The sequence below is a fragment of the Neofelis nebulosa genome, chromosome 15, assembly GCF_028018385.1.
Source record: "Neofelis nebulosa isolate mNeoNeb1 chromosome 15, mNeoNeb1.pri, whole genome shotgun sequence".
NCBI lineage: Eukaryota > Metazoa > Chordata > Mammalia > Carnivora > Felidae > Neofelis > Neofelis nebulosa.
In genome coordinates, this window is record NC_080796.1 from 67,487,901 (window position 1) to 67,511,507 (window position 23,607).

General features: G+C 50.9%; 1 protein-coding gene across 6 annotated transcripts in view; it reads right to left on the minus strand.

Annotated features, from left to right (window-relative positions):
* The window catches only part of PBX1 (PBX homeobox 1), a 299,046-nt gene that overhangs the window by 135,735 nt on the left and 139,704 nt on the right, over positions 1-23,607 (minus strand). The window contains exon 1 of one of the 6 annotated variants that reach the window (XM_058700009.1): positions 19,017-19,835. The exons of 4 other annotated variants lie outside the window; for them this stretch is intronic. In XM_058700009.1, coding sequence (XP_058555992.1) covers positions 19,017-19,290 — 274 coding nt within the window. In that variant the 5' untranslated portion in view covers positions 19,291-19,835. Of the gene's footprint in view, positions 1-19,016; positions 19,836-23,607 lie in introns of those variants that run through there. One more of the 6 variants, XM_058700005.1, reaches the window with a different exon arrangement.

Genomic DNA, 23,607 nt, shown 5'->3' on the forward strand with positions numbered 1-23,607 from the left:
TATATATAACGTTATTTATTTTATATATATATAACATTATATAACATATATAACGAATATATATGTATATATATGTATGTATATATGTATATACGTATGTATACATATGTATATATATATACATATATAACATATAACATTCTTTCTTTCTCAAAAATCTTTCTCTTTCTCAAAAATAAACATTAAAAAAAATTTTTAAAAAAGAATGCAGAGTCCTCTGTGGATTAATATACTCCTTCAAAAAATAAAACCACAGCACTTCCTCCTGGCAACTTTGTGGCAAAACAATTTGTAGAAGGAAAAGGCTGGAATTTAGACATTCCACTTAACTGCTTCAGAAATCTAAGGACCTCGAACCATGTGGGATTTGAAATCAATGGAATTAATTAAGGGAGATGCCCAGCACTCTCCACTAAGTAATCAGCAGGTACAGTAGACCTGAAAGTCTATAAAGAAAAATGGAACAGGATGACACTGAAGGAGGCAGGAAGGATTAAAAAATGAGCGTCCGAGTGGGAAAGTCACACGCCCATTGATCGCGGCATAAGAGACGAAGGCTTTGGCGAGCAGGAGGAGAGAGGATGGTTGCAGAGGGTGAGCGTAAGCCGTGCAGATACGTGTAATCGGTGACAGCCAGGCAGAGCCACACAGGGAACCGCCTGCCAGGGAGCCTGGAGCTGAGGGTCAGTCCAGGGGTAAAGATGCAAAACCGGGTCGAAGATATTCCCATTTTACTGGACAGTGTACCACTCTACATCATGTTGTAGGGCGTTCATTGTCTATTTCCTTCACTAACGTGGAAGCTCCATGGGGGCAAGGGTTTTGTCTGTTCTGTTCTCATTGTATCTCTAGCGCCTAGAAAGCAGCCTGTCACCAAAAAGACGCTCGATGAAGTTTTATTAAATGCATAGATAAACAAACAAATGTAACATTCCAAGTGAACATAGGTACCCTGGCTACTCCCTGGGTGGGAGTCTCCAGTTCCCCAGGGCAGCCAGGTCGAGAAGGGGGAAAACACAAGTGAGCTACGAATGAGAAATCAAAGAACAGCCACTCCGTGAACAACACGGGCTTGAACGCGGGTTTGAACTGCGGAGGTCTGCTTACACAGATTTTTTTTACAGTACAGGGCCGTACGTGTGTTTTCTCTTCTTTTTTTAAAATATTTATTTATTTTTGAGACCGAGCGACCATGAGGGCAGAAGGGGCGAAGGCTGGGGGATCCAAAGCGGGCTCTGTGCCCACAGCGGAGAGCCCGACGCGGGGCTCGAACTCACACACTGTGAGATCATGACCTGAGCCGAGGTCGGATGCTCAACGAACTGAGCCACCCCGGCGTATTTTCTGTATTTTCTCTTCTTTACGATGTTCTTAATAACACTTTCTTGTCTCTAAGTCCCTTTCTTGTAAGAATACAGCATATATTATCTCCAGCACACACAATACGTGCTCATCAACCGTTGATGCTACTGATGAGGTTTTAGGTCAACAGTAGGCTGTCATGCTTTGGGGGAGTCATAAATTATACCTGGATTTTCAACTGGGCAGGGGGTTGGCGCCTTAATTCCCTGCAGGGTTCAAGGTCACCTATAAAATGCTCGGCGTGCACACCTGGGGAACATTAGTGAACCTTTAGTAACTTGCTTTTCCACGCTAACGGCAACAAATAGAAAAGGGAGGGAATGTAGACAAGTGTCTTGGAAGGTGTTCCACAACAGGAAGCAACCGTGCTGTCACAGCAGAGGACCACAGTTCCAAGAAGTCAACTGCTTTTGCTTTCAGGTCGTTATGCCTCCACCTCTCTCCTCTCCCGATCCTGGACAAAGAAAAGCAAACACTGCCACCCCGTTTTAGGGACGGAGTCCCTGAGATTTGAAGTGGTGCCCGAAAGAGAATTCTGGCCACCCTGAGAATCACAGAGGAAGTCTGAAGACACTCTAGCCCCCAGCTTCATATGCCACCCAGTCAAAAGCCTACTCTGGGGCCCAGGGGGCGGGGGGAGGGGGGGGTGGGGGGGGGGAGGGGGAGGGGAGAAAGACAGTGAGTCCTGTATTCCTTGGTGCAAAGATGACCTTTCGACCACAGAGCACAACTAGAGGAAGCCCCCTGTGTGACAATACCAAGAGGCAAATTCCAGAAACAGGAATAGACCGTCTGCCATGAGCTGGAGAATGCTCACAGACCCCTGGGATTCTTAGAAGGAGCTTGACTGACAGACGCCCACACCAGTCCTAATTTACTGGGTCATGTCCTTACTGGCTCAGGTGAGTAGAGCATGGTGCCTGCCTAAGATATCCCGACGCTCTTCCGGACAAAGCGATCCCCTTGCCCTGCCCAAGAGGATTCCCCTAAAATCCGTCTTTTGTTACAAGAACGGTACAACTGCTGGATGCCTTATATACCCCGGAAAGGAAGTCACGGGAGCCCTAAGCCAACCTCAGCTCCAGTAGAGGGAAGCCCCTTCCCTGGACCAGAGATCACAAAGCCCAACAAGCCACGTCCCCCCCCGGGCATCTCTGTTACCTTCACAGGCATCTCAGCACATCCCTGCCCAGTGCTATTCACACTGGAGAAGACACTGGCTGGGTCTGGGGGGCAGGGGTACTCAAGCTTCAGTGATATTTCTCCATGTGAGATTCTCCGCCCCCCCCCCATGTCGGTGCTGGCAGAAAGCATTCTTTTTTTTTTTTTTAATTTTTTTTAACATTTATTCATCTTTGAGAGACAGAGCATGAGTGGGGGAGGGGTCAAGAGAGAGGGAGACACAGAATCTGAAACAGGCTCCAGGCTCTGAGCTGTCGGTACAGAGCCTGATGCGGGGCTTGAACTCACAGACTTTGAGATCATGACCTGAGCTGACATCGGACGCTTACCCCACTGAGCCACCCAGGCGCTCCCAGAAAGCATTCGTGAGGGGTTCCTGTTCATGTCAGCAGACATTAGCCCGAGTAATAGTAGCTTTTGTTTCTGTGTCTTCTCCTAAATGAAGTTAGAAGGCCCCAGGGCTCTTGGGTACATCCCAGAGTCCTAGGAGACCTGCTTCCTTTGTGGCCAGGACTATCATGTGGGGAGTGACATGCCGACTTTCACTACAGAGTACGAATGTCAGTCACAGGAGTCTCTCCGAGGGGGCAGCATGTTCACATAGGGAACCTCGGCACAATGGGGGACTTAACACACAGTAAAAGCCCCAGCAGGTTCTGCCACCTAGGAGCTGAGAATCCAGACAGGGTGAAATTTCCCATGAGCCCAGATAACTGTAAAAATGGACTGCTATCATCAGACCCACAGAATTGTTTAAAAAAAAAAAAAAGGAGGAAAGAAAATTAAAATATGCAGAACAGCGAAGGAGCATTTTCAGAAACGGAGAGCACAATCTTTCATTTGTGCCCTGTCCTTATAATAAAAACAAAGTGTCGGACGTGTCTGGACACGGGGACTTTGCGGTTTCCGTGTGAGGCTGGACATTTTGCATTCAATACAAATGAGTTCCTCAAAATCAGAATCAATTGTCATAAAATGGAGGGAAGTGTTTTCCCGAGGGGCAAGCACTGGCGGTACAACTGGAAATGTTCAACTTGATTATAATGCTTCGCGAAAAGGTCAGCGTGGGATTTCAGAGCTGTACCTTGAGGACGTGCGCCGTGTTTGCAGGCAGGGGTGAAACGGGGAGACGCGGGCTGCCCAGGCTCGCACGTCCGCATCACTCTGATCACATGTCAGGGGGCCAGCAGCAGACCGTGTGCTTCGGAAAGCAAAGAGACACGTGCGCACACTTGTACGCGCGCACGCAGTTAGACGCACGCATAGCCGCACGCACTTGTGGGAGCCAAAGCACTTCCAAATTCGATGGCGGGAAGAGTGGGCCATCACTGGCATGTTCACTGAACGGGACAAAAACAGTGTTCCCGTATAATCTCGTAAAGCACTGGATAGCCATTTAGCGGGACACAGCACAGAATCACCTGGGGAGCTTTTCAAAAATGCACATGCCTGGGCCTCCCCACAGCCGGAGATTCTGATCCGGGACAGGTACGATGTTTACAAAGGTCTCCAGGCGATGCAAACACACCACACGTCTCCTCCCTGGTTTCCTGTAAACACTATATTTACAACTCCAATTAACAGCCTAAAGCTTTCAAATCCTCCGGCCAAGTGAACACCTCCAGGTTCTGGCCGAATGTTTGTCACCGAACTGCATCATCATTAGGATCAGGGCTCATATTCTACATTTTACTGCAGACATCAAACCATGAGCTCCCTAACCTCCCCAGGCACAGGGCAAAGTACAGACAGAAGAATTTCCGCGAACCCTACCTCCGATTTAAACCTGCGGGAGGGTGCAGAGAAAAATGGCTCAGCATGGAGTTGCTTGCTCGTGGGCCACTACCCTGACCATTTGTTCCCTCTCACAGCCCAGCATGCCTGTGTGGGCCTCCGGTAGCCCCAGCTTGTTCGGTTTATCAGATCTGACGGGGTCACTGGCCGGGAGCAAGGCTGAGCAGAATTCTGAAACACTTCCGTGATCAACCAAAAGGCTGTCATGTGGCCATTTCCTGAGGGTCAGCCCTTCCTCTTTCAGTACCTCCAAGGGTGATTCAACTCGAGGGAGGGGGCTTTACCACAAACACTGGGAACACACAGGGCCTCGGTCTCAATTCCAAAGAGAACGAAACTCGGCCTCACTCGCAATTCACATTTCTACACTTCAAAACCTGAAATTCCAAAACAGATCGCTCTCTCAAAACCAGTCCCTACCACAAAGAGAAGAGTGGGTGGCTACGTCTGCCATCTTTATAAAAAGTCCAACTGACCAGAGAGTCAAAAGTGTGGTCATCTCCAGCCAGGCCGTCTCTGTCATCAGCTTTGATTTCACAAAGGAGCAGAGGTGGCTGAGTTCATCCCCAAAGTCTAGGCAATTCAAGGGTTGGCTGCTCGAGTGCTCCTCAGTCAGCACCCCGTGGATGGATGCTCATCATGTGATAGTAATTAGGACCTCTAAAATCACTTTAGAGACTACATTTGTGGCCCAAATCCTAAATACTCCTAGTCGTCAAACATTCCTCCTTAGACCCACACATCTTAGAGTTAGTCCTAGCGAAGCAGCATCCAGAACGATGAAGGCCACCACACCTTGACCTCTCAGAGCTCCTGGATGGGATCCAGTTGGGATCTTCAATGGACAGTAGATTTTCACCTCCTGCATGGCTGTCTTCATGGGGATTGGGGTTGCAAAAAATAATATCTTTTTGCAAAAAATAATCTGAATTTTCCAAAGTTACCTTGAACGTGCTACAAGGCCAATGCAAGATATTTTTCTATGTTAATCAACATGTCTAAGCTTAGAGTCAAAAAACAAAAAACAAAATCAAACAAAACAAAAGGTAAAACATGCTGGTAATGGCAAGTTCACGCTTTTTTACTACAGTATCGTAGCTCAGGAATCAGACTTAACTCCACGACAGAAGCATTAGGCACCGCTAGGCAAAGTCTTTAACTTTTTTTTTTTCTTTTTAATGTTTGTTTACCTGAGAGAGAGAGAGAGAGAGAGAGAGAGAGAGACACACCGAGCACGAGCCGGGGAGGGTCAGAGACAGAGGGAGACACAGAATCTGAGACAGGCTCCAGGCTCCGCGCTGTCAGCACAGAGCCCGATGCGCGGCTCAAACTCACAAACCGTGAGATAGTGACCTGAGCCAAAGTCGGGCGCTTAACCGATTGAGCCACCCAGGCGTCCCAGTCTTTAACTGTTTTGAACCATTCGGAACTATCCGAACTACTCAGAAGAGTTTCTGAATCCATACAAATGGGGATAACGTTACCTATCTTGATATTTTTTTGAGGATTAAGTAAAAACAAAATGTGACGTCTGGCAGATACTAAGTGCTAAAGAGATTGCTACTATGTTAAGCCGTCGTCATTATGATTATTAACGGAGATTCATCTCCTTAAGGTCATACTGGGTACTGTTAGCGACGGGCTAGAACTGGAGGGGAGCAGGTATTAATTCCACTCGGCGCTCTGAAACCGCTGTCTCCCCCTAGTGGAAGCCTATTAATTTGTTTGTTTTTGAACTCGGAAGGGTTCGGCCAAAGGCACACCTGTTTCCAGACGGGGCTCGATGAAATAAATGCTTCATTTTGTTTCTCTGTCAGAAACGGGGCCCTAGTTCACGTAGGGGATACGTCTAGAGAGCGTTTGTTCTAACTTTCTGGAGCTAACACACACCTGCCCAAGTAGCGGGGCTGATGTACTCCCACTATCCTGGAGCTCCTAAGACGGTCCCAGCTGCTGCTGGAAGGATTTTTAGATGCATTATTTATTTGAACACCTGCCTGACAGAGCTCAGTCTAGGAAGGGAGGGGACACTGGGACACCCAGGGATTCCTTCCCGATACGGTTGCATTTGCTAGTCTGTATTCAGCCTGTGGCCATTGAAGGGCCTTCCTCCTCCCCAAGTCTGGTTCTGACCGCACCACGCACCAGGTGGATAAAAGTCTTCAAAGAAAACCCAACCCACGCCGCTTAAAAAAAAAAAAAAGTTTATTTATTTATTTTGAGAGAGAGAGGAAGACCGGGTGAGCACAAGCAGGGGTGGGGGGCAGAGAAAGAAGGAGAGAGAGAATCCCAAGCAGTAATGTCAGCGCACGGCCCAATGCGGGGCTCGAACCCACGAACCGCGAGATCGTGACCTGTGCCCAAATCAAGAGCCGGACGCTTAACTGACGGAGCCACCCGCGTGGCCCCCGTGCCATGTTCTTAAACAGAGGCTCTCAAGTCATCCAAGAACCCGAAGCCAATGCCATGCCAAAGCGCGGCAGACACAGAGCACCCTGCCCTGGCAGCTATTAACACATCAGTCGCTCTCAGCTGTCCTCCCCATGGTGGCACACTTACTTCCAAAGGTGGTATCGCTTCCATTATTTTTACTGGAAGGAAAACTGAGACACAGCAAGAGCTGCTACACAACTGTCACCCCCTTTCCCGTTTTCCTGCCTTTATTTCTATGGTTCACCTCAAGCACAAGAACCATTCTTCCCTTCTGCCGACTTCAAACCTACCCATTTTTTTTTTTAATTTTTCTTTTAACTTTTATTCATTTTTGAGAGACAGAGAGAGACAGAGTGTGACTGTGGGAGGGACAGAGAGCAAGGAAGACACAGACAAAGCAGGGTCCAGGCTCTGAGCTGTCGGCACAGAGCCCAACGTGGGGCTCGAACTCACGGACCGCGAGATCACGACCTGAGCCGAAGTCGGACGCTCAACCGACCGAGCCCCCCAAGTGCCCCAAACCTACCCATTTTTCAACCCCGAGCTCCAGCTCCCTTCCCCGACCAGCCATTTCCCACCATCACCACCACCACCCTGGAACCGAACTGCTGTCTGCCTCCAAAACTGAATATTGCCCGTATCATCACATTTAATATTTGAACTATGTTCCGCATTGAGCCGTCACAGCTGCAGTGTCTTTAGGTCTTGTAAGAAAGGAATTGCATATGTTTTCCTTAACTGTTTGTAACTTGGCACCAGGCACGCAGGGGGTGATGAACGCCAGTCTGAAGGCTGACTGAAAGGCCCTCGCCAAGCCACGCGGCAATCTGCCATTATAAAAATGTTCGCAGGAAAAATTCTTGCTGCCAGCGCACGGGGTTGGTTCACCAGGTCGTGCTTTCTCTGCACACTCCGCCTTGGGCTAAATTGCCTAATTTTTCAATATTTAGTCTTCCCATTCTGTTCAAGGGGGTAAGGATCTTATTATTTATTTAACTCACAGGAGTCTTAAGCGACCGACTGTTTATGGAAGGTTCGGAGATCCCAGAATGAATGATGCCGCGTTTAGTGCAGAGTGCGGCCGCCTTACACAGACCAGTGGGCGGTGTGTTCAGAGTCCTGCACAGAGAAACACCACTTGGCAGTCACCACACACACCGTTGTCATGTGATCTGGAAACATCTCGCTGGCATAACTCGTACGCAGAATGTCTTTCTATGTAATGACCCAAATATGCCAGTCACGTGCCTCTGAGAAGGAAGTAAGATTCCAGAGAACTGCAGTTTTGTTATATCCCCCCCCCCGGCCCCCCAACTCCCAAGTAATCTCTCTGCCTTGGAGTTGGACCCTCTGTACGGCGGCCTTCAAAAGTCTGTGTGGAGAGTCTGCGTCTGTGTGTAGTCATCTCAGGGTGATGAAGAAAGGAGCCTGGTATACAAAGGGCCCTGGTAGGGTGAGTGAAGGTCCCAAGATACAGATTTTTAACCGACTGACAGAATTTATGCTTCGAGGGGAAAAGCGTATCCCGGCCAGGATTTCTGAGTCAGAGGAACAGACTCCGATAATCCACAGGCTTTCAATCCAGCCCCTCGCTTTGAAGGCCTGGGCCAGTGAAGCAAAAGTAGACATACCTACGTTTAACTCACCCACTCATCAAGTACCTCCTGGGATCCAGGTGTTATTTAGACACTAGAAAAGAGCATGTTAAATAAGGTCTCCACCCGGGGTGACGTTCCCCGTCCATCACCGGGAGACATGGAAGGATCCCACAGCAACACAACTGGAGGAGGTTCCCGGACAACTCAAGAACGCACCGGACTCCTGTTGCTGAGAACCCAAAGTCAACTGACCCTCAGGAGCACAGGGTCTCCCCAAGGCTTCGTGAACAACCAACCGCAAGGCAAACACACACCAACAAAAATTCCCTGATTATAATCGGGCCTCTGCAGGACCCAGAGGTCTGCCATCAGAACCGCCCAAGACCCCGTCACCATTTTTCACTGTTTCTGCCGAAAGAGATTTAAGAAATGCGAAGCTGGGAAGGTGCACACAACTTAGAAAAATCATTTCGTGAAAGAGTCATCGCTGGAGAAGTCCAATTCAAAGTCCTATTCATCCGTTCACTCACTCCACTATTCAACAGTCAACATCTCTTGAGCAGCTCCACGCGCAGAGAGAGGTGAGAGCTGGTGTCTTGGGAAACACGGGGATGGGCGGCACGGTCCCAGCTCTCGAGGAACTTACAAAATCAGTCGGGGAATCACAAGCCTCATTTTACAGAGGAGTAAACAGTGGCATGGAGAGTTCAGGGACGTATTTTAAATTCTTCATCCCACAACTAAGTCATCCTATAAGGTCATCATAAAGATGAAAAAGCACTGGGCTAGAAGGCAGGACCATTCTCCTCATCCCTAGTCGGAGCCCCCAGTTCAGGCTTACGGGGCAGATGCCCCTCCCTGAGGTTTCAATTTCCTCATCTCCACAACGAGGAGATAATTCTTTACAGTGGGTCCCTCCAGCTCTAAGATTCCATGACTCGAACACATATGACCAATCATGTTTGGGAGTTAGAATCTCTCGGGGAGGGGATTTTAATGACCATGGTTACTCCGCTGATGTAAAGTCCTACCGAAAGGAATATGGGAGCCATTCCATTCCACTGACATGGCTGTATTTTTTCTTAGAAGGTGTGTAGCCCTAGGTGGGATACGTTCTCTTCTGTGGACTTTCTACCTGGTATTCTGCCATCTTAGTAACAGTGGCAGAGAAAGCTGGAGCCCTTCCCTACATCTCCCTGCAGCCCCTGCTAATTGCCTATAACACAGGGTAATAAGTGTTTGCAAGAGCTATGTTGCCCCCTGTAAGAATAACTGCTCCAAAGATAATGTAACCAGTCTATGTGCGATGTGACAAATGGGGACTTGGACTACGTGTAAAGAACTCTTAATTAAAGGTTTAATAGACAGTGAGAGGACTGAACCAGATCATATGCAAGGTCTCTTCCAGCTTAAGATTTTTATATTATATTACTATGAATTCAGGGAAGATATTGCAAAAGATCCCTTTATGTTGAGTTCACCAGTGCCTCTGAAACGTTAACCCAAATCATTTATATCCCATTGATTACATTGTATATTATTACGTATTATCTCCAAAAAAGGAGAATAAAAGTCGGCGTGGAAGAACCTCCGAGTGGATTTTTAAAAACAGACCGTTTCATAATTTCATTACATTTCCAACCCTCCCCAGAGGTTTTCTCTGAACTTGGGGGGGACGTCTCCAAAACTGCCAATCGGCTGGCCATTTTGCAACACGGGAGCTATAAAATCATATATGTGGAGATCTAAATGATGGAGAGATTTCTACTTAATTTTTCCCTTCCTGCTCCCACGTATCAATTGTCCTTAAAACTCATTTTTTGTTTTTGTTTTTTCAGTGGTAGACACACAGGTGGTTCTTATTTCAGGCGGTTCCAAAGGTTCTGCTATTCAAAGATTAATGAATAAAAGGAGCCTTGTAAATAGATTTGCATGATAATGGTGATAATGCTCTCCGCTGCCTTCTGTGCTTACTTGGATCTGTGTGCCCCTGAAAACGCTTCCCTCCCCCCCCCCCCCAGGCACCGGTCCCCTGGCCCCTCTTTCCCGCCACCTGACTCCACTCGCTCAGTCTTAGGCAGACAAAAGTGAGTCGGGAATTGGGCAGCTGCACAGAGAGCAGGAAGAGGAGAGGAAGAAAGCAGAGAAGAGAGATGGAGACAGACAGACAGACAGACAGAAGCAGAGTAGAGACTAAAATGCCATGGGGCGCCCGGGTAGCTCAGTAGGTTAAGAGTCCCACTCCGGCTCAGGTCATGATCTCACGGTTTGTGGGTTCGAGCCCGCATCAGCCTGGAGCCTGCTTCTGAGTCTGTGTCTCCCTCTCTCTCTCTCTCCTCTCCCCTGCTCACGCTCTTGTCTTTCTCTCTCTCAAAAATAAATGAACATTGAAAAAAATAAAATAAAATGCCTAATGCGCTTTAGGCTAGGAAGGTTTCTGCAGAATGAACAGAGAAGAACAATACCAGACTTCCAGACTTCCACTGTCTTCGGCAAACAATACCTTCAAACTTCCCTTCTGCTTATGGCATCTGCTGCCCAGCACTATTATAGCCTCCCCCCTACATTTTATTTTCACCACATGCTTGACGACCTCACGTATTATCTTTTTGTCTCAAATCTGTAACTGTTCTAGAACCACACATATGTCAAGGCCCAGGTGTAACCTGTTTCAGAGAGTTGGGTCTAGGGGCAAAAGCTATAGATCTGGCTTTTATCCATCTCTGTAGAGGGACAAGTTCAAAGGGCTCTTCCTTGAAGGCTTTGCCAGAAACCTACCCCTCTCTGAAAACCAACAGTTTCTCCCTGGGGGCTGAGTACCAGCTATTAAGCCATGACGTCATGGTGCCTCAGGTTCTAGACTTCCCTGAGCCTCCCTCCATGTCCTCTCTCCACGCTTGGGGGGGTGGGGGGGGCCCGCCTGTGTTCCTCTCACCCCCCAACCCACTGTGTGGTCTCTAAGCCAGTGTGAGGATGATGAATTGGGCAGGGAATGTCATTCTGGAGGAATGCCACGAAGACGCCCCAGCAAAGTGGATTAAGACAGAAAGCAAAAGTCAGTCCCTGCGGCAGGGGAGGGTGGGGGAAGAACCGAGCACCTAGGCCTGGCGATCCAGATGATCCAGATGGAGACTCCCAACGGCGGGAAGATGCTAAGCCATCAGGGCCCACACACCAGGCCAGCCCCTCGCCTTCCTTTGTCTCCCAAGACCTGCATGTGTTTTCCCTCATTTGAACGGAGCCCTGAGCGCTGGAAGCCGGGCTGACCCTCTGCCTCTCATGTTGATTAACATCCCGCGGGGGCACACGGTGCTCCCCGCCCCCCCCCCCCTTCCTCTGCGCCTTCTGATATCAAACCGGGAAAAGGGAATCTAAAAATAAAGCCGGGGCCAGAGTGTGTACCACTCGATTGGGCTCCTGTGCTCACAGATCTGCTTATTTTGGCCTATCTCTCCCCAGCGATAAGGCTGCTAACAGCCTGTTATCAGCCAGTTGGTGAAAATGTGCTCCAGCCTGATTAGGCCTCAGTCTTTGCCAAGGTTATAAACAGCCGTTATCGTTTTCCCGAACAGAATAATCCGGACAGTATCAGCTCAGAAACATATGGGCCACACAGAGAAGATAGCCGCTGACGGACACTTCATTTTAATTGTAACGAGTGGGTAGCAGCAGCCGGCAGACAGCAGACAGAGAGCCCCCGATTGGCGGCCGGGCTGTTGTTTTTTTTTTTTTTTTTTAAATCCCTTCCTCCTTCCCTGGTTTCCGACGCCTAAACCGCTTTGACATTCTGGGTGGCATAATGAACCGGACCCTACCCCAGATGCTACCAGTCACCAAGCACGACCCTCCCCGAAAAGGCAGATGGGACCTTTCTGATTCTCTCATGGAAAAGAAAAGGAAAAAGAAAAAAGAAAAAAAAAGCAAAAAGGGGAACAAGGGGAGAACTCCTGCAGCGCTCTCTGCTCTTCAGCCCCCAGTTCAACTTCAATAACCTGTCTGCTCACCCCACCCTGATCTCATCCCCACGGCCGTGCATCTTCGGGGACCCCACCAGGGGCCCTCAGCACGCAGCGGGGGGATATTTGTAATGGAGCGTGTATGCAATTCCCTCCAACTTCCCACACCCGGACGCACATCAACCGTGAGGACGCTGGCGGGGGACAAGCCTCTGCTATCCGGGACCTTGTGTCCCGAAAGCAATTTCCCCAATCTGGTTTCTCCCCATGCTCTTTCCTGGCAGACTTGTTCCTCAGGCTTGTCACAGAAGAGTCAACTACCTGGAGCCGTGGAGGGGAGGGAGGGGACAGAGCGCAAAGAGAATCGCGAAGGTCAAAGTTCCGCCGAAAGCGTTCATCCCCTCTCTGCCTCCGGGTCCGCAGGCGTCTCTCGGTGGCTGACAGCGCGGCCCCGGTCGCTGCCGTTGGCCCGTGGCCAACGGCCACCCTGTCTTTTCACGGGATGATGCCATTTCCCCTCACGCGTCAGCAAAAGCGAGTGGAAGGAAGGGGGCTGAAGAACAGGGAGGAAGGGTGGTGGCAAGAGGGGGCGCCTCCCCGCACCCAGCAGCAGACGCGGTCTGCCATCACTGCCCAGCCCCACGGGCTCCCACCTGGTGGCCCAGATGCGGCAGCGAGAGCAGGTGGGGTTCCGAGGAAGAGAAGCACGGAAGCCCCCACCTTGGACTCAACTGTCGCTGTTCACGCTTCTGCTCAACATCGGAAGACGTTAAGCACCTTCAACTTGGGCCTGTCTTTTTTTTCCTTCCCTTCTCCCAACTTTCGCCCTTAAACCCTCAGGAGTGCTTTCCCTTTCCCCGTCGAAGGCGGCACCTGCCACGGCCGGCCGGCACACACACTCCGTGAATTCAACAGCACTGGAGAAGTCCCCAGTTTAAACTCAACTTGTGGGGGCCTTCTAACAGGGACGAAAGCGGAGAACTGAAACGAGAAAAAGGAAAGAGGATAAGTGAGCCCAGAAGTTCCTCCCTACCCACAACGGTGCCTCTCCTCTGACATCAGAAACATAACAACAGCTGATATTTCCCGAGCACAGGTGCACAGGCCGGGCACAAGCCAAAGCATCCTGTACGCGCTTGCTGATTTAATCCTCAGAATGATTCTATGATTCACGCCCAGGTGACCAGCTCCCAGCTGCATCTACGGCAACGCCAGCGTCTCCTGGGTCCCCAGGAGCTCACATCCAGGGTACACCCCTTTCCTGGAGCGGCCCCCTCATCTCTCTTCCTCCACATGCACTCCTCCACGGATTTACAGGGGGGCTCACGAGAAGCCCACCCCAGACTGACCAAGCGCTCTGGCCCCCGAGACTTCTGGCATTTCAGTGTCAATGCCTGTAATAATACCAAATTCCAAAGAAAGAGAGAGAGAATTCTGCTGCCAGCTGAAATGAGCCTGAGGCACATTTTGGTTTTAATTCTTTTTTTTTTTTTTCCCCCCACGGCTTTTCAACACCTGCTCTCGCTCTTCCGCTCGTCCTCCAAAACGTGGCTTAGGGTGCCTTGCGGTATCACCGCGAGACTGGTCAGCAGATCCGTGCAAGACTCTGCAGTGGGTGGTCTGTGTGCAGTGTCTTGGTGGTCTTCAGCTCAGTCCCCCCGGACCAAGTTTCAAGGTCACAACGGTCTTCCCCTAGTTGCCATCGGAATCTGAAATATCCGGGAAACGTGAGAATCCCCCTGGGAACCCACGAGCGGGCTCAGAGGCAGTTTATTCAACTTCAAGTGGTCCCCCCCCCACCCTTTTTTCTATTTTTGTTCCTTATTCTTTCTGTTTCACTGGACCCTGCTTTGTTCTGCTACAGTTTGGGGCTATCAAGCCTGCAGGATTTCCTGCAACAAGCAGCTGGACCTATCTCTCCGGTGGGTCTGCTTCCCATTTCGTCCACGGCCCTCTTTTCGCCTGAGAAGCGTCCACTTCCGTAGAAAGCAAGCCAGTCCTCTCCGTGTCAGCAACGGACGTAGATGGAGCCTTCGGGGTAGTGGATGTGGACGAAGCGGCCACAAAAAGTGGGCTGGGCCGCCGCCATCTTGTCTCTGCTCAGTTGCCAGCGTGGTGCAGCGCGTCCCGCCTTCTCAAGAGCATCTGTGGCCCCACTGCCGTTGCCCACTTGCTCGGGTGTCCCCGCGGCTGTGAGCACCTGAAGGACCAGGGCCCCGTCTTCCTCCAGTCTGTATGCCCGGCACACAAGCGCGGACCGCGGCATACAGGAAGCGCTCAATAAATAGCGGCTGAAGCGAGGAAAAAGATCCAGGTCGAACCTGCCGAGATGGGTGTTCGAGGCCAAGTTTTTCAGAGACAGCCTTGATTCAACACCTGGCTCCCCCCCCCCCCCCCGCAACTAACTCTGCCGTGGCCTCAGTTTCTCCATCTCTGAAATGAGGATAAAGTACCTGTGCCAGAGACTTGTTGCGATTGTGTATGTTACCAGCACTTAGGGGCACCTGGGTGGCTCCGTCAGTTGTGTGTCAGGCTCCTGATTTCGCCTCGGGTCATGATCGCACGGGTCACAAGTTCGAGCCTTGCCTCGGGCTCTGCACTGTCGGTACTCGGGATCCGCGCTCTCTCTGCCCCTCCCCCACTCGTTCTCCCCCCCCCCCCCCGTCAAAATAAATAAGTAAACTTAAAAAACAAAACAAAACACTGCAACCAAAAATAGTAGGCGGACTTTCCAGATACTGATTTGCAGAGCGGCGCCTGGTGGCTCAGTCAGTGAAGCATCAGACTCTTGGTTTCAGGCTCAGGTCGTGACCTTGCGGTTCACGAGTTCGGGTCCGCCTCGGGCTCCGCGCCCACCGTGAGGCGCCTGCTCGGGGGTAAATGCACTTTGAAAATAGAAGCCCTGGGCCCGCTTAGAAAACGGTGCCCTGAGAAGGCAGCTCCTGTTTCTGAACGTGCGTCCCTCGCTCCGCGACACCCGCCCCTTACCCAGCGGCTCTGGCGGCCGTCCCGCTCCGACCAAAGGAAAGGCCGCATCCGGGCACCGGGGTTCCAACCCCTGTCGCGCCAGAACTCCGAACACCCCCCTCCCCCCCCCCCCCCCCCCCGCGTCGCTCGCCTCCGCGGTTCTGCGGCCCGGGCTTGGCCGCGGTCGCTCCGCGTCGCCTGGCCGCGTGACCTCCCGGACGGGGACGCGTGCGCGTGCGGGGAAAGCGAGTGCAGATGTCACGTCCGCTGCCAAGTCTCGCGCCGGCGACGCCCTTCCGAGTCCGGCACCGGGCGGACCTTGCGCGGGGCCTCCCTTCGGGACGGTCCTTCCCGCGGTCCCCTGCCGGACATCGCCCCCCACCCCCCGCCCGGCCGAGCCCCGGCCCCCCTCGCCCACAGAGGCTTCCCCCCCCCCGCCCCGGCCCCCAACTTCTCGGCTTCCCTTCCCCCCCCCCCCCCCCAACGCTTCTGGGTCTGGAGCCTCGTAACCCATTTGCCCTCCCCGGGAAGGGGGGGTGGGGGCCGCGGCTCGGGGTCCCAGGCGCAGAACCGCGCTTTCCTTGCTGCCCCCGCCGGGAAGCGGGACCCAATTCCCAGAAGGCTCTGCTGGGCGAGCATCGAGGCCTCACGGGAGCCCGGAGGACGGCGTCTGTGCTCTCGTGCACGCGCACGCACACTCGCTCGCACACACACACTCGCGTGCACACTCCCTCTCTCACACACACACACACACACAGTCTCTCACACACGTACACTCACACACACTCTCACCCCCCACTCGCACACACACTCACATACACACTCCCTCTCACACACATACTCTCACACGCTCACACACACATATCCCCCCACACTCGCACTCTCACACACATACACTCACACGCACTCTCACACACATACACTCACACACACTCTCACCCCCCACTCGCACACACTCACACTCCCTCTCACACACATACTCTCACACACATTCACCCCCCCACACGCACACATTTCCCCCCATACTCTCGCACACACTCACATGCACACTCACACACATACTCTCTCACACACTCACGCTCACACACACGGTCTCTCACACACACACTCACATTCCCCCCCACACTCACATTCTCACGTGCACACTCCCCCTCACAATCTCACACACACACACACCCACTCTCGCACACTCACACACTCCCTCTCACACCGCTCACACACACATATCCCCCCCACACTCGCACTCTCACACACATACACACGCTCTCACACTCACACACCCCCACTCGCAAACACACTCACAATGCACACTCCCTCTCACACACACTCTCACACATGCTCTCACACATTCACCCCCACACACACTCACATGCACACTCCCCCTCACACTATCACACACTCTTGCACACACTCTCATATGCACACACACATGCTCACACACATTCCCCCCACACTCACACTCTCTCCTCAGTCTCTCACACACACACTCACACCCCCCACTCGCACACACACTCACATACACACTCCCTCTCACACACATACTCTCACACACACATTCACCCCCCCACACGCACACATTTCCCCCCATACTCTCGCACACTCACATGCACACTCACACACATACTCTCACACACTCACGCTCACACACACACGGTCTCTCACACACACACTCACATTCCCCCCCACACTCACATTCTCACGTGCACACTCCCCCTCACACACAATCTCACACACACACACCCTCTCTCGCACACTCACACACTCCCTCTCACACATACTCTCACACGCTCACTACACATATCCCCCCCACACTCGCACTCTCACACACGTACACTCACACACACTCTCACCCCCCCCACTCGCACACACACTCACACACTCCCTCTCACACACATACTCTCACCACGCTCACACACACATATCCCCCCCACACTCGCACTCTCACACACATACACTCACACTCTCACCCCCTCTCTCGCACACTCACACACTCCCTCTCACACATACTCTCACACGCTCACACACACATCCCCCCCACACTCGCACTCTCACACGCTCTCACACACTCACACCCCCCCACTCGCACACACACTCACATGCACACTCCCTCTCACACACACACTCACACATTCACCCCCCCCACACTCACATGCACACTCCCCCTCACACTATCACACTCTTGCACACACTCATATGCACACACACATGCTCACACACATTCCCCCACACTCTCCCTCACACAGTCTCTCACACACACACACTCACACACCCCACTCTCACACACTCACATGCACACTCCCTCTCACACACACATTCACCCCCACACACACACTCTCCCTCACACACACTATCACACACACACTCTCGCACACACTCGCACACACACAGGCTCACACACTCACATTCCCCCACACTCACACACACACTCCCTCACACACACACATACACTGTCTCTCACACACCTCACATTCCCCCCATACTCTCGCACTCACATGCACACTCCCTCTCACACACGTGCGCACAGTCTCTGACACACATGCACACTCACACATATGCTCTCACACTCACATTCCCTCCCACACTCTCGCACACACAGACATACACTCGCACACACACACACACTCCCCCATATTCCTGCACATACTCTCACATGCACAGTCCCTCTCACAAACGCACACACAGTCTCTGACACACATGTATACTCACACAGATGCTCACACACACATTCACATTCCCTCACACACATACACTCTCACACACGCTCTCACACACACATTTCCCCCCATACTCTCGCACACACTCTCACATGCAGACTCCCTCTCACACACACACTCACACACACATACACTGTCTCTCACACACTCACATTCCCCCCACACTCTCTCACACTGTCACAACGCACACTCCCTCACAGATACTGTCTCACACACGCTCTCTCACACACATTCCCCCCCCACACACTCACACACCCTCACATGCACACTCCCTCTCACATGCTCACTTCTCACCATATGCTCTGCCTCACACACTCACATTCCCCACACACATACTCTCCTGCACACACATCTACATACACACTCCCTCTCACACACATACAGTCTCTCACACACACTCACACATCCTTACACATTCACATTGTCACACACGGTCCACACACTCACGCTCCCTCACACACACACAGTCTCTCACACATACGCTCTCACATACACTCACCCCCCCCCCCCATACTCTTACACACATTCACACGCACTGCCACGCACACAATCTCTCACACACGATTACGCCCTCACCTTCCCACACTCCTGGTCTCTCACACTGGCGCCCACACCCGCTCACACCCCCCGCGAGGGTGGGCCATCCCGTCAGCCCCAGCGCGGCTCTCCTCTGCCCCGTGTCGGGCCCGGGCCCCCCGCGGGAACCGTGCCAGACAGCACGACAGCCCGTTCCGCGGCAGGGCACGAGAAACCCGGGGACACCGGGGCCCGGCCTTCAGGTCACAGCCGCTGCCTCCGCTAGTCGGAGTCCCGCCCTCCGCGTCGCGTCGGCGGGGCTGGGGTCGAAAGCCCGGCGTCCCCCGCAACACTCACGGACGTCCCCGACACTCGCCGTCCCCTGTCGTCCCTGCTCGTTCCCTCTCGGCCTCCCCCCGAGGAGTCTGCACCCCCCCCACCCCCACCCCGGGACCCCACGCGGCAGGTGGCGAGCCGGCCGAGGACGTCAGTACCTGGGGACAAGCCCGAGAGTCGACTCCGCCTGGGAACTTGGCTGTGACTGCGGTTCTTGTCTTCTTCGGTGGCCCCTTTGCCCCGGTTCAGGGTCTTCCTAAGACTGCCAGCCGCCACCTCCCCCGCGGTCCCTGGAAGCAGGACTGAGGACTCCAGGGCTGAACGGGACCCGAGCAAGACCCCCCCCCCCGCCCCCCGCCTTCGCCAGGAGTGCTTCCGGGGGGGAGGGCTGTGTGCACCTGACTCCGTGCGTTTGCGCCTCGGGGGTCTCATCACGATTTACGTCAGAGCGCACGCACACGGTGTTTCACTCCGTAAAGCGCGGACGCCATCGTTTGTAGGCGTGGCCCGCAGCCCACCGAGGGGCCAGGCACGTCCTCCGACGGCCAAGTTCAAAGACGGGCACGTTGCGCGTGAGACTCCACACTCCACAGCTGCCATACACGACGAGTGCCCACACGGGCATGGCTCTTGGTTTACAAACTCAAGAAGGTGGATCACAGTCTAAGGAAACCAACGGAACTACAGGGCTGATGGGTGAACAAAGCTTTTGACTTGCCAGGAGGATCACCAGAGGTGTCTCACCAAGAGCCCCCAGCCTTCCAACCGCACGATCTGCCTTCCAACCATATAATTCACATGCAGCTTATCAGAAAAACATTTAGTGCCTAAAGCGAGTTATACCATATTTGTTAAGGATGTCACACATCTCACAAAGAAAACCTCTGATCCGCCTCTAGGGTAGGGCCCAATGACCTATAAAGACGGCAAGAAGAGGAGAAAAGACATATTGCCTTGTGGCTAACATCACCCGCCATCCAAGGCCCACAGAGACCAAAAAGAACAGCGGCTGCACAAAAATAACAGAATCAAGACACCTTCAAGCTACCCCTCACTAAGTCACAAGTGTCTAGAATTTTTAAAAAGACAAAAAAAAAAAAAAAAAACCCACAGAATTCCAAAACGCAGGCAAAATAAAACGAAAGAGCCTATTATAACTTACTGTCTTTCGAAAACATAATATCCTAATTATTCTGTAAATGTCATGGCCATTAGGCAAATTAACACGAAATCCCAGATCAAAGTGCCATTCACACATAGATACTTACATAACATTAGGTGCTGAAGGTGAACAGGTGCTATAAACAGCTTCTTTGAATGTTTTAATGTGTCCGCTAGTAAAAACCTTCTGAAGAGGTTAAAAAAATTCTAGAGCACAAATTGAAAATTAAAGGCAAGTTGATGGTACCTCAAAATTAAGCATGTCAAGTGAGAAAATTATAATCAACGTGTCTCTGTACTTCTGAACCCCTTCACCGCGAAGGCACATAATACAAACACGTGTATGTTTACGCACACAAGGATTCTGCATGTGCATAGGAAAAGTCAAAGAGGCTAACACATATGAGTGGTTAATCCTAAGAGACTACGGAGAGAATCTCCAATCCAGACTGATAAATGGATATACTCGCAAACACATGCCCTCAGACCCAGGCAAGTAAACAGAACATGTCCTGTTGTAGAGTCAGGTGATCCTGAGAGATTATATGTAACATTTTCTTTATGACTTATTTATTTTAATTTTATTTTTTAAGTATTATTTATTTTTGAGAGGAGAGAGAGAGAGAGAGAAAACACAAGCAGGGGAGGGGGCAGAGGGAGAGACAGGGAGACTCAGAATCCGAAGCAGGCTCCAGGCTCTGAGCTATCAGCGCAGAGCCTCATGCGGGGCTCAAACCCACCAACCATGAGATTGTGACCTGAGCGGAAGTCAGACACTTAACCATGAGCCACCCAGGTGCTCCTATTTATTTTTATTTTAGAGAGAGAGACAGAGAGAGAGAAAACAGGCACGAGTAGGGACGGGAGCAGAAGGAGAGAGAGAGTCCCAAGCAGGCTTCACGCTCAGTGCAGAGCCCGACACGGGGCTCAATCCCATGATCCTGGGATCATGACCGGAGCCAAAATCAAGAGTCGGACGCTCAGTCGACTACGCCACCCGGGCGCCCCTCTATGTAACACTTTATAGACTGAGTTATGTTATATTCTTTGGGTAACACTATTTAAGAGAAGTTCATAGCCAGACATCTCTGAAAGTAACTAATCCTATAATTTACCATATCTGGTAACTATAGTTCTTGTAATTATCAGACAGAACCCATATTATTTACTGTATTATTTACAGTAAAAACATTTTTTCCAAGACACATTCTAACATTGTTAAATGATTGCTTCGTAACAGGGGGATGATTATGCCTCCAGGGGGCATCTGGCAACGTCTGGAGACATCTTTGGTTGTCCCCGTGGAGTGATGGGGATGCTGGCAACCATGGCAGAGAACAGAGATGCCGCTGACCCTCGTACAGCACACGGCACAGCCCCCACAACAAAGAATCTCCTGGCCTAAAAAGTCAATAGTACAGAGACTGAGAAACCAGGATGCAGATTTTCATAAACATTACAAAATTCCTCCAGTCATGTCCCCGAAAGGCCTTTAAGAAAGAAAACATAAGGGGCGCCTGGGTGGCTCAGTCGGTTGAGTGTCCGACTTCAGCTCAGGTCACGATCTCACGGTCCGTGGGTTTGACTCTGTGCTGACAGCTCGGAGCCTGGATCCTGCTTCGGATTCTGTGTCTCCCTCTCTCTCTGAACCTCACCCGCTCATGCTCTGTCTGTCTCTCTCTCTCAAAACTAAATAAATATTAAATTAAAAAAATTTTTTTAAAGAGAAACAAAACATGAGAAGTTGAAAGCCATAAAAGAGAACTCTTTTTAGTAGCATTTCGATTATTTGCATATATAGCTGCTTGCGGGGGGGGGGGGGGGGGGGGAAGATGCTACCATATATTACTTCAGCTAAAATACGCTCTGAAAACCCACCACCCGTACTCACATTAGAGCCATACACTGAAAAATTCTGGGAAATCAACAAGGAGTTGACAAAAAACACCCCGAGCCGTCCTTCAGTGAACAGAGGAGTGTGTCCCGACCGACGGTGTTAAAATCAAATAAAGTAAGATATAATAAAAGCCAACTTTTTAGCCAGAGAAGAATAAACACATCTGGTATTTAGAGTCCTACACGTGTGTATCCATCCAATTGTATAGCATCAGAGCTCTGCCGCCCAGTAATATAATAATATTATTTTTGAGATCAGTTAAGGTATAAAATGTGCGTACTCTCAGTCTTTAATATTAATAAGTCTTGTAACTAGCGGTTTCTCGTAGCCCCGAATTCTTGAGCACAACTAGAAAGGGCACTTATCCTGAAAAATCTAATAAATTTACAGTTTTATATACTTCCTTCAATTGTAAAAGTCTTGTTCAATAAACTTTAAAATGCCACTATAGAGCAATAACACAGACAGTATAAACCCAGCCCTGGGAAAGCTGTGCAACCAGAAATTGTTCCCCTTTCTGCTAGAGCAATAAAGTTTTATATGTTTGAACTGACTGTAAAAAGGTTTGAATGTTGGCAACTGGGGAATAATCTGTCTTCTTTATAGTTATTATCATATTTCCCACAAGACCCCTTGGTCTGTGTCAATCCTTCTTGTATATGACACCTTTGTACTGTCAGCGAAAGCAAGACTACTTTCCTTTTTTTTTTTTTTTAACTATAGGACTTGTATCTGTTTTCCTTCAGATTACAGCTAACAGGAATAAATTATTTCTGACAAGCATCTATTGCAGTATTTTACCAAATAAAGCTGCTTGTGAGCTGCTTTTCCAAGAGCTAGGGGGGAGCCTCCTCCCCTTCCCTCCTCTCTTTCTCTCAGCTGATTCAAATGCAATTCAGGGATGGTTACATTGGAGGAAATGCCAATAAAAAGAGATTTGTAGGAAAGTTGCCCTGAATGCTGGAGCCCACCGTAACAAGGTGGTGCGGTCCTCGTGGGTGCCGTTGGGTCTGTGTGGAGAAGAAGTTTAGGAAAGGTGGGAGGATGAGCCATCTCTTTTTCTTCCCAACCTGTCTCAGGTCTGAGAGTGTCTGTGCTTCTTGGTTCAGACAGAAAGCCGAGTCCAGCCAGCAGGAGTGGCTGTGACCAGCAGGAGGGAAGTCCAAGTTGTCACGTGGAGGCTTGGGCTCTTGGCCAACAGGTCACCGCCACTGGAATGAGCTTAGGCTCATGATAATCAGCAAAGACAGTGTGTGTGTGTGTGTGTGTGTGTGTGTGTGTGTGTGTGTGTGTGTGTGTCTGAATGTCATGTGTGTGTGTATGTGTGTGCCTGCATGTCTGTATGTCTATTTGTGTGTGTGTCTGGGTGTCTGTATGGGTCTTTCTCCCTCCCCCAATCCTACTAAAAAGTCAGAGAGGAATGAGGATATGCACAAACACAAAGTTTTTCAAAGTCAGATGGCATTGTGTGGTTGGACGTCAATGGAACTGGCCCAGTTAAGTAAATTATGTCTGCACTCTGGAATAGACAGAGTGTCTCCGAGAGACCACGAAAACAGGATGGTCAGTCACTTGAACACAGGTGCATACATATTGGCATATACGCACGCAAGATATACTCATGGGAGTGTACACGCTCACCCTCAAACACAACTCAGCCAACTCCAAATGAACAGTCAACTCAAACGTGG